Genomic DNA, 11,589 nt, shown 5'->3' with positions numbered 1-11,589 from the left:
AGGGAACTGGCCCTAATGCGAGGGGTGGGGGGGTCAGGGAAGGGTTTCCCGTAGAAGTGGCAGTTAAGCTGAGAAGTGAAAGATGACTAGGAATTAGCCAGGTAGAGAGGAGGGAGAGAGAATATTCTAGACAAAAAGAGCAGCATGAGAGAAGGCTGTAAGGTAGGAAGAACAAAGCTGTAGGAATTTGTTTGCTTTCATTACCTTGCATGTGTTCTCTTATAGCTATAAACACCTTTGATGAATAACCTTTATTAAATAAGCTCCATGACCCTTATTAACAGTAATGTCCATTTATAAAGTACTTTTTAAAAAATTATTATTATTATTTATTTTATTTATTTATTTTGGTTGTGCTGGGTCTTAGCTGTGGCAGGTGGGCTCCTTAGTTGTGGCTCACCGGCTTCTTAAGTTGCGGCACGTGTGCTCCTTAGCTGCAACTCACCAGCTCCTTAGTTGCGGCATGCATGTGGGATCTAGTTCCCTGACCAGGGATCGAACCTGCGTCCTCTGCATTGGAAGCTGGATTCTTAACCACTGCGCCACCAGGGAAGTCCCTATAAAGTACTTTATTGTTTGAAAATGTCTTGTCATTTGATATGTCATGATTTATTGAATATATTTGGTTCCACTCTCACGAACCCCTGACTGGGCCTACTATTCAGACTGATTTTCTGCTTTGCACCCAGACATTTGGACCTAAAAGACTGACTCAGAAGCCTAGAAGGACTGGGGACAGCTTTGGGAGTTGGGGGGGGGGTGGTCTGGGGCCAAGGGCCAGTTTTGCCTGACGACGCAGCTGCCACGAGAGCTGAGCAGTGCGGCTCTGGCTCAGAGCAGCCATTCATCAGCTCGAAAAGAGAGATGAATTTGTCAATCTTTGGCTTTGCCTTTGACCCCTAGAGAGCTGGAACTGAGGACTCTGGAAATTTGGCCGCCACCCAGGGCCAGCTCTCAGTTACAGAATCAGCGAGCCCGCCAGAGTGTGCCGGCAGATGCGAACAGGAATCTCTGCAACGTCAATTACCTTTCCTTCTCCCTCCACCTCTTCCAAACCCTTTTCCCATCACCAGATTATTTAATTTATCTGAGGGAAACAGGAGGGAAAACCGAGTTCGTTTTGTGTTACTTCCTTGTACTCCATCTTGGGCCAAGAATAGCGAGCAGGGGGCAGGATGTGAACATCCCTTGTGTTACTAAAATTTGTTGTTATTTATACTTGCATTATATGATTTAACTTTGACTCCCCAAGTTACAAACTCTTTGGAGGGAAGAACTGATCGTGCACATTTTTGTAGGACCCATAGCAGCTCACACAGTGCCTAGCCCTAAGTGGATCTTTGATTCTTTAACCAATGACTTTTTCTGAACTCATCGCCGTGCTAGAAAATGCCCACAGCTGAGACCCAGGCTGGAGGATAGCCTGGTCCCCATTTGGGGGTCAAATGAGTAGAGCAGGCAGGGGTCGCTGTGTCCTAATGGGTTGGGCCCAGACGTTGGCAGGGAGACTCTGGGCCTCTGGGGACACTGAACCTTCAGGGGAGTCTGGCCCAGACCTAGCCAGGTGGCTCCTGCCCTCAGGGGCTGCTGAGTCTCAGGTAAGGGGACAGGTCAGGTCAGGCTGAACCCCTGGTCAGGTCAGTCCCCGGCCTGGAGCCTCTGGGAGGGCAGGGCGCACCGGCCAGGTGACTCAGCCAGCAGGGGCTGCCGAGACCCAGATGGAGGGAGGGAGGGGGGATTGGTCCCAGGCCTTGGCATGAACTATGGGCCATTGAGGGGCCCTGAATCCCGGGTGGCGTCAGTCATAGGCCTGGCATGGAGGCTAGAGTTCGGGTGGGAGCTCTGTGTTCCAAGTTGTGAGGGGGCATGCCAGGCCCTGGGCAGGGGAGGGCGCTGAACCCTGGATTGGGGTATCAGTCCCAAGCCATGGTATGGAGACTACAGGCCAGCAGCGGGGGGTTTTGGGGGGGGGGTGGCTGAGTCTCGGGAGAGAGGGTCACGATAGCCTTTCAGCCAGCAGGGCAAGCTGAGTCCTGGTTGGGATCAGACTCAGGCTTTGAGCTGGAGACTCTGGTTCCACGGCAGAGGATGCTGAGTCTGGGGTGGTGTCCAACTCCAGGCCTTGGCTTGGAGGCTCCGCGCGGGCAGGGGACGCTGAGTCCCAGGTGCAGGCGGGGTTGGGGGGGCGGGTGGTTGTCGAGGGGGTGGGTCCCTCGCCCTGGCTTGGAGACTCCGGGCCGGCAGGGGGCGCTGAGCTCGCGGCGGCGCGGCAGCTGCCCGGCAGGTGGCGCTCTGGCCGCGGCCGAGGCCGGCGGGCGGGCGGCGGCGGCGCGGCGCTGCGGCCGGCTCGCGGGCCCGGGGAAGCGGCGGCGGCGGCGGCGACGGCGGGAGCGGAGGAGGCGGAGCGGCGGCGGCTGGCGGCGGGAGCGGCGGCGGCCCCGGGCGGGCTGGGGCGCCGCTGGCCGAGCGCACAGGCCGCGGCCCGCAGAGCCCGCCATGCCGGCGCGGGTCTGAGGCGCGGCGAGCCAGGGCCGAGGCGAGCGGCGGCCGCGCCGGCCTGTGGCCCCGCAGCGGCCCGGCGCGGGCCCGATGAGCGGCGGCCTCGGCCTCCGGCGCAGCCCGGAAATGTCCGGCAAGATCGAGAAAGCAGGTGAGGCGCGCGGCCGGTGCGGGGCGGCCCATGCCCGGGGCGGGCGGGCGGCCGGGCTCCCGGGGGGGCGCGGGCCCGTCGCCGCGCCGGGAGCAGAAGTGAAAGCGCCGCCGGGCCTGCCGGGGCGCGTCTCGGGCGGGCGGCGGGCCGGGCCGCGCGGCGCTCCCCGGGGCGCACGGCCGGCGGGGGCCGGGGTGCGGGCGCAGGGCCCCGCGGCCGGGCCGGTCGGTGCCCGCCGCTCGGCCCGCGGCGTGAACTTTGAGACAACGGCGGCGACTGGGGACTGGGCAGGGACCGCGGCCGCGTGCCCGAGTGGCTCGGCGGCGGGCGGTTGTCTTTCAGGCAGTGAACAGAGCAGAGTCGTAAAATGTGTCATTTCTGATGAGCCTCGAGTTTATATTTAACCAGAAGTATCCACTTCGGAGGCTTCAAAGGAAGTGGGCAGGATGTGTCTGGGCGTTTTCAGGGCGCGGGCGAGCTCTCCTCTGGTATCAAGCTGAGCCCTGGAAGCGGGGCTTGTGGGGAGCCAGTTGGGTTGGGGGTGGGTTGGAAGTCTTGATGCCAACCCCATCCCTTTGTGTGCTCCTGGAAATCTCGGAGCCTCGCCTTCCGGTTAGCTGGGTTTTGCCCGGACGGGGAATAGAGTCTCCAAAGATTCTTCTCGGGCCGTGCACCTGGGGCCCAGGGCTTAATTAGCGACACCTTGCAGGGCGCATCCTTGAGTCGCAGGTGAGGGAAGCGGGCGGTCCTGGGCTCCCTAGCGGGGACATCACTGGTTGTCATAACCTGGTACCTTGTCATCACCTTGGCAGCCAAGCTATGGAAGGTGGGAGCTTAGGGGAATGGATAGGGGGAAGGTTACACTGATTTTGGAAGTTGCTGGTTTCCGAGGTTGAACCAGGACACTTTTCGGAGAGGCGCCTCGGAAGTGGACCGAGCCGGCCGTGTAACTTGCAGGCTGTGGCTTGAGCACAGGAAGGAAATTTTCGTCGCCTTCTTTGAGGGTTTTCTGTGTATCCGGCTCTGTGCTGAGCACCTTAAACGTATGGCTTATTAAATCTTCGTAGATTCTCTGTGACAGAGAACGTGGTCCCGGTTTGACAGGCTTGGGGGCTCAATGGCTTCTCGTAGGCCGCCCGGCCAGACGACAGCAGGCCGGGCCCGATGCCCTGCTCTCTGAGTGGAAGCCTGGGTGCCTTCCTTGGGGGCAGGGCCCTTGGCTTCAGGTGCTGCTTCTTGGGTATTTCTGTCACTGTTCTTCAGGGCCAGGGCCGTGCCCAGTGACCAGGAGTTTCCTCCCAGCACACATGCCGTTCCAGAAATAACCTCTGGTTAATATATGCAGTGTTTCTCAGTATGCGTCGCATCTCTGAATGGTATTGATGGGAAACTTGGCTGGTTTATTTTCAAAATAGCATTAACAGAGTTTTGTCTAATTATAAGGATAATTGAAAAATTTGTCGATCACGGAAAGCCAAAAGAGCACAGTGAAAAGCACCTGCCACCCCACGGGCTGCTTTCCACAGCTCAGCCCTCTCAGAGGAGCTGCCACGTGCATCCTCTACTCCCTGGAGAAAGGAGGCCTGAGGCCAGTTCTTTTCGGCCCAGGTTATGCCTGGGCACCTCCATCGGCCAGGGGCTGTAGCAGATGCAGAATCCAGTGGTGCCTGCCTTCGGAGAAGCTTGTCTGTGGGTGGGAGAGCTGGCCCCAGCATCACCCCTGGGCTGCCAGGCCTCGGGAACTGTGGGGCAGCAGGAGGCAGGGCCCGTGGGCACAGGTGAGGGGTGGCCTGTGCACTGAGGGCATGAGGAAGGCTCTGGAGGAGGGCGAGGGTGCCCCACGTGGAGGTGGGGGAAGAGGCCAAGCAGGGGTTGTGGAAATCTCAGGAGGAAGATGCATGTGGTGGGAGGCGGCTGAGCTGAAAGTGCTGAGGTCGGCAAGACCAGAGATGGCAGCTCACGTGGAGCTAGCGGGAGGTCTGTCCTTCTAGTGTAAGGTCTTCTGCTCTGATTCACACACAACTGTCGAGGAAGCCTGGGACACTCTGGAATGAGGGGCACACCTTCTCGGTGGTTTCTGCTTGGCATTGTGGGTGGCTTTCAACTTTGCATTTTGATGAGATTTCCCATTCGGTTTCTGTTGGAGTTTTCTAAATGGACCTACTGTGAAGTCACCCGCAAAGTGTTTCCTGAAGGAAGGGTCCTTAGGTGAAGTGGCGCCTCCTGTTAGCAGGTGAACAGTCTCTGGGAGATTACAGAGCCTGACACCCCGTCAGTGCTCATTGTTGTTAGGTTTTGCTGTTTTCTGTTGACTTGAGCAGAAGAGTTGCTTACATGTGTTCATAATCTCTTCTCTCTGATAATAGGACCAGTGCTTTCACTTCTCAGGGCTTAAGGGAGCCAAGGTTTTTTGAATGTAAAAGAAAACTTTGTGCATCCCTTACAGCCCCGAGACTCTTGCCCATCCTTCCCACCTGATACCTCTCATGAGCCGCAGCCTCTTCAGCCTCTGGGGGAGATCTTTTTGAAGCTGTTTGTGCTGCTTTTCAACCTGTTTACTTACTGAGCAGTGCCTGCCTGGGATGGGGGTGTCATACATACTGCCCTCCTAGGAGGGCCTGCCCTTCTGTAGGGACCAGATTGGCTGTCTTCAGTTATCTGCTCTGGGCCCAGTGGGGGATGAAGACAGCCTGGGTTCCAGAGGGTGGCACAGGATCAGCTTGCTAGCTGGTTGGGCCAGTCCAGTTAGGCTTGGTGGAGAAGGGTTGAATTTGGAAGGCCAGGAAGAATGCTGGAGTGGAGGGGGAGGCTCCTTGGTGTCTTCCAGAGATAATGGGGAGGCGGGGAGTGAGTGGAGCCAGACAGATTAGGGCGCTCCCGGGGTGAGCTTTCGGGCAGGCCTGGCAAGGAGAAGAGGCGCTTCCCTGGGAACTAAGAGGGACTTGTTCTGGAGGACCCACACTGGCGGGAGATGTGTGCAGTGCTGAGGCCACTTTGGGGGACCAGTGAACCTGGTTCTGGCGTGTACGCAGTTACGGTGGGTCTCAGCGTGCTCATGCTTACTCCCAGCAAATGCACTAAGCGGAGGGAATTGAAGCCTTAATGCTTCTGGAGCTGAAGCACCTCTCTGGCCTGGTGAGCAGAGGTGACAGACTGGTGGCTGTGGGCTGGATTCAGGCAATGGATGTGTTGTGTGCGATCCATACATGTTCTTGGAGAAAAAGGAAAGAATTGATGGTCAGTATTTAACAATCAGGAAATGACTCACAAATCTCAGGTTTCTGGTTCTTTTGGAAAATGAGCAGCTCTAGTAACCCTGGGCGCTTGTTCCTACGAGGCCACTGTGGCGGGGACCTCCCACTCCTGCTGCCAGCCCCAGCGCTGATTCCTGCTTCCCACTTGGACTGTTGACGTTTGAGTTTGCATCCCTCTCCTTGCAGAAATCACTCGTGTTTGTTTGCTTTTTATCTGGACTTTGAAGTCTTTGCCCCATTCCTTCATGGATTTATTCTTTGATCCCCTTGCTTGGCACTGATCGAGCTCCTGTCCGGCGCTGTGCAAGGCTCTGGGGAGCCAGCGGTGAACTCGGCGAGCATCATGCCGCCACACAGGCCTTACCTCTCTGGCAGTGTGAGGAGCGCTGGGGGGGTTACAAGGGATCCCATCAGACTCACGGTGGGAACTGCCTCTGTGAGGGGCTGAGATTTCAGGTGAGATTTCAGGTGAGCCGTTAGCTGGGTGCAGCAGGGCGGGTAGGGAAGAAGGTGGCCTCAGTTTCACCTGTTGTACTCATCAGAGAGTCTCAGGTGCTCATTCCTCAGTTCATTTATCAAATAGTTTATCCAGAACCTCCCAAAGGCCCAGAGTTTCTAGTGTTTGGGATACAAGAAAGATCTGTGCTTCCTGGGCCATACCATCCAACTGGGGCAGACAATAAAAGTAGACGTCATAAAGATATAAATTACGCAGGTTTTTCTATTTGTTTGTTTGTTTGGTGGGGGGGGTCTTTCCCTGCTGTGTATTTCCAGCAGACCACTGGGAGTCTGTCTAGGAGTTTCATCAATTACCGAACCCTCTGGCCACTCTCTAGGCCCCCTGTGGCCTCGGGCTACTCCGTGGGGCTGCTGAAGTGGCAGCAGACTCAGCCAGTGCCCTGCCCAAGGACTGAATAAATACGGTGTCTCAGACTCAGGTGCTGTGTATTTCAAATGTGTGAAGATGCTTTCATTATAAATTAAAATGAAAAATTCACACTGTCTGCTGTCATAGTAACTTTTTGTCATTATGTATTCTCTCAGAACAGATGAAAAGTACAAGTGCAGTCTGTCACATGAGGCTGCACATTTTTGGCCTAGGAAAGAGTCCTTGTAGATCAGCGGTCACTGTATTTTGATCAATTTTAAACTCCTCTCAAATTTTACACTTCCTTTTTTCCCCACGATTATCAATCTTTGCGCTCAAAATGTATCCGATCAATAAATACAGCACTCTCATGGCACCTGCTAGTCATTCATTCCCTCACTCCTGTGGCACTTACTGCGACCCTCCACCCTCCTCGTTGGCACACACCGTGCCGCCTTGTGGTGGCCCGGAGCCAGCAGGAGCCTGGCCCTCCCGGGCTCTCGGTCCAGGGGTAACATCAAGATGGTCTTGAATATTTGTGCAGTTTCTATAGTTTCCGCCCGGAGTGCATTGACAGATGACCTCATTTCAGTTGATCCCTACAACAAGTCCTGAGGACTAGAGCAGGGCCAGTTATCCCCGTTTTACCCTGAGGGCAGTTCAGGCCCGGGAAGGTTGGTGATTTGCCCAGGGTCACAACCCTGGTGCGGTGCAGGGCAGCGGGGCGCCCACCTCTGCTCCGACTCCTCCAGCCCTTTTCCAGAGCACTGCTTAGAGCTTCCCACGTTGCTGGAGACACAGTAACTTTATCTTAATTATTGTTCATGTTTCTAAGTTTCTTTTCTGGTGTTACAAAAAAAAAAAAAATCGCTGTTAAATTAGGGTAGGCCAAATGCAGTCTTTAGGCTGCATATGATACTAATATCACCGGCAGTACTGTACGGAGGTAAAAAATAGCACAGATGCAGAGGCTAAATACATCTTAAAAAATCAACCGCAGCAACCCCAGTGTTTCCTGGTCTCCTGAGCAGCTGTTGGCAGAGGTGGTTTGAATGGGATTCCTTGTAGCCAGCAGACCTGATAGGAGGCCTGTAAAGATGAGTCATGTATGAGTTTGCAGAAAAATCATCTCCCAAACCAGCCCGGATTGGAGAATGCCTTGAGCACAGGGCTGGGGCTTACCTCAGTCCAGCTGAATGTGTTCCCGTTGCCATAATAAGATGACGCGCTGGAAGGAGTAGCGACCTGGCAGGCCGCTCCGCTACCGCACCCACACGGCCCCGACTGGGCGCCCGGCTGCCGGGACAGGTGTTCCTCTGACTTGTCATCCACCCTGCCCCAGAGGCTGTTTTATGATTTAAAAACAAACAAACAAACAAAAAAACCAGTTTGTGAATTATTAAGGGATCTGTCATCTTAGGTTGTGGTCATTTGTTTTAGACCATTTGACCATGTACGCAATTGTGACCTTGGGAGATTCGTTCCCTTTTCTGGGTCTCATTTTCTCCATCAGTGCCAAGAAGCGGGGAGAGGGAGAATCTAAAATTAGTGCTTCCTTGTTTTGTTTTGTTTTAAAGCATCAGGCCTTTTATAACATATAGGAAAGCTCTTAGCCAACCATCAATGGGGAGCACTTTGGACACAGCAAGTCCTTACCACTCAGCTGTGGCCCCTGAGGCCCCTCCTTGGATCCTCCACCAGCACAGTGTGGAGACCCACTTCCTGGATGCGCTCAGCCTCCTCTTCCAAATCCGCCTTCCTTTAGGCTCTTCGTGCCTTCTCTTCCTCTAGCAGATAGTGAATTCCGTGCGAAGACCCCAGATAAACCCTTTGGATAGAACGATACTGTTTAGCTCTTTCAGAAACCAAAGCCCCAGTTTCCTTTCCTCAAGTTAAAAATCAACAAATACAGTTTTAAATAGACCATTAGCCCCTCGAGGGAGTGTGCCTGTCTGGTCCACCACGGGGTTGCCACCACTGTACCTACAACGTAGTAGGTGCTCAGAAACTACTTACTAGTGAATTTAATTAATGTTGTCAAAGAATGAACTTAGGTTTCTGATTCCAAGTCTCAAAATCAACTTTAAATGGAGCTTCTTCTGGGTTTTGAATTGCCAACTGAGATGTTTCTTGGTGAGTTAGTAGGACTAATACTCTGATAAGGGTATGCAGTTGGTTGGGGTTCTGTGTTAACCATATACATTGATCAGTGTTCTGGTGTATTCTTCCGAAAATTGATGGAGGGGCTGAGATGAAATTCCCAGGACACTCTGTAGGGGGGAGAGCTCTAGGAAGTGACGAGAGGCCGAGGCCCGTGCAGCCCGGACAGTCTGGAGCTCCCGTTTGTGGTGGCTGTGTGTGGTTCTGGGGCTGCACAGGAGCGAAGTACTCTTAGGCAGCGCTCATTCGCGTCGAGCAGTTGTGATTTTGCCTTTCATTTACAAACCACAGCACATGCCAGCTCTGCTCTGCCTGCCAGTGTGACCAGCGCCATGATGGGAGGCCCTGTCTGTACTTGTTACTTTTTTCATTTGGCCTCTGAGCGTTATTTCGGACCAGCTCCCTGCACCGTCAGCTCTCTGTTTATGGAGTGGTTGTACAGTACACGCTGTCTTCGAGGGGCTGGAGAGGCAGGCTGTTGGTGTTCTCTTGGCGCCCCCTTTCTTCTATATCGGGGGGTTTAAGCAGAGTCTCTCTTGCCACTTCTTCCTCTTTGTGAGTGAAGATGCAGTGGAGAGACTTACCTAAATGGATTAGAAATCTGGCATCAGATGGTCACAATTCCTCTTTCTCCCCACTTTTTTTTCCAGGCTGTGGGGTGGAAGATAGACGATAGTTCTCTGAGCCTGTCCTGTCCTGCAGTCTGGACTGCGTCTTCCTAAAGTACTGTTACTATGTCATAACAGCTCAGACCCTTCGTTCCCATTGGTCCCTTAAAGATGCTCTTTCTCCTTGCTTTTCATTGGCTTGCTGGCTCCACACAGTCATTTTACTGCAAATTAAGTTTCAGGATCAGGAAACTCTACCCTGCTTTTACAGTGTAGACGAAATGGAGCTGTCAAACCCAGGATGGTGTGTGGTGCCTCCTGGGCCGGGCACAAAAGGGCGGAGTTCAGGCATTTGGTGTGGACTTGACTGGACGCACACTGTGCTGTTAAGGATGGGAGCAGCCCGTGGGCCCCCTGAGCAGAAGTATGGTGCTTGTAGTCTTTGGAAGAAGGAAGGCGCGGACATGGAATGAGAAGACAGGACAGCGGAAGTCCAGAGGAATGAGATGGCGCCGCAGAGCCACTTAGTTGGCCCAAAACAAGCAAACAGAAAAACAAACAAAACCTCTGGCTTGCAAACAGTGGTTGTATTTATTTGCTGGGTCTGGATGATCACGTGTGCCCTCTGTCCTTCAAGTGACTATGAATAAATAGACGGATGGTTGTGCATGGGTCATGGATTTGGCTGCTCTCAACCTCTCCTTTCAATGATAAATACAAATAAGAGTAGTAGCTAACATTCATTAAGCACTTACCACGTGCTGGTACCAGGCTCTGTTCTGTGTATTTTACACACATGGTCTCCTTCAATGCTCACAACAGGAGAAAGGTACTGTTACGTTCTCCTTCTACAGAGGACAAAACTCCGACACAGAGCTTTTCTTTTGTGCGTGGGATCCTGAGATCCAAAATAGCTGAGACTTGCCTATGGTCATACCAAGTTGGGGCCAAGACAGGACTAAAGCCCATTTGACTATGTCCCATTTATCCATATTCTCATTGGCTGTGATGACACTGGACATTGTTCTCTTGGTTTTTGTGACTTGGCTCAAAATGAGCGTCCACGTTTCCAGGGACTTTTCCATCACTGAGGTGGCTGCTACACTGAAAGGGCCACCTGATAATGTTGGAGGGGATGCTTGCGATGACATTGGTCCCCTGGCTATCCTGCTCCAGCTCTCAGGGGGCCAGGAAGCCCTGCTTCTTGCTGGGTGACCTTGGGCAAGTTGCTTAATCTTTCTGAGCCTCTGGTGCCTCTGTTGTAACCTGATGAGGGGGACAAACCCATCTCCAAGCCCTTTCTAATGCTGATTCTTTGTGAGTCTAGTCTGCAGTATAAAGGGGTGTGTGTGTTAGGGTTGTTTTGTTGGTTTTTACTGACACTAGTGTTGCATGGCATGTAACTATTCATCATCATGATAAAACTTACATGATCCTTTGTAGCTTTCAAAACACTATTATAGGCATCAGTTTTTTTTGCTCTTGTTTTAGGTTTTGTTTGTCTGTTTGTTTTGTTATTAAAAGGTATTAGAGTAACACAGCATTTTTCCCAGATGAGAAGGGTGACTGCTCACGATTGTTGAGTACTTCCTGTGTCCTTGGGAGTTTTACCTTTTTATTTTTTAATTTTTTTTAATTTATTTATTTGGCTGCAGCAGGATCTAGTTCCTGGGCCAGGGATCAAACCTGGGCCCCCTGCATTGGGAGTGGGAGTCTTCTTCTTTTTTAAAGATTTATTTTATTATTTATTTAATTTATTTTTGGCTGCATCGGGTCTTAGTTGCAGCACGCAGGCCCTTTGTTGCAGCACGCGGGCTTCTCTCTAGTTGTGGAGTGTGGGTTTTCTCTTCTCTAGTTGTGGCGCGTAGGCTCCAGGGCACGTGGGCTCCGTAGTCTGTGGCACGCGGGCTCTCTAGTTGAGGCGGGCGAGCTCAGTAGTTGTGTCGCACATGGGCTTAGTTGCCCCGTGGCATGTGGGATCTTAGTTCCCTGACCAGGGATCGAACCCGCATCCCCTGCACTGTAAGGCGGATTCTTTACCACTGGACC

At 53.2% G+C, this 11,589-nt stretch overlaps 1 protein-coding gene across 5 annotated transcripts in view; it reads left to right on the top strand.

The window, feature by feature from the left end:
• Positions 1-2,365: 2,365 nt before the first annotated feature.
• RAPGEF1 (Rap guanine nucleotide exchange factor 1) overlaps positions 2,366-11,589 on the top strand; it is a 140,696-nt gene continuing 131,472 nt past the window's right edge. For 3 of the 5 annotated variants that reach the window (XM_057547863.1, XM_057547861.1, XM_057547859.1), the window contains exon 1: positions 2,366-2,650. In XM_057547863.1, coding sequence (XP_057403846.1) covers positions 2,590-2,650 — 61 coding nt within the window. In that variant the 5' untranslated portion in view covers positions 2,366-2,589. The remainder of the gene's footprint in view (positions 2,651-11,589) is intronic. The other 2 variants (XM_057547867.1, XM_057547866.1) reach the window with 1 other exon arrangement.

The sequence above is a fragment of the Balaenoptera acutorostrata genome, chromosome 6 (assembly GCF_949987535.1).
Source record: "Balaenoptera acutorostrata chromosome 6, mBalAcu1.1, whole genome shotgun sequence".
NCBI lineage: Eukaryota > Metazoa > Chordata > Mammalia > Artiodactyla > Balaenopteridae > Balaenoptera > Balaenoptera acutorostrata.
The sequence above is the reverse complement of the archived record's forward strand: the minus strand, read 5'-3'. Positions and strand labels throughout refer to the sequence as shown.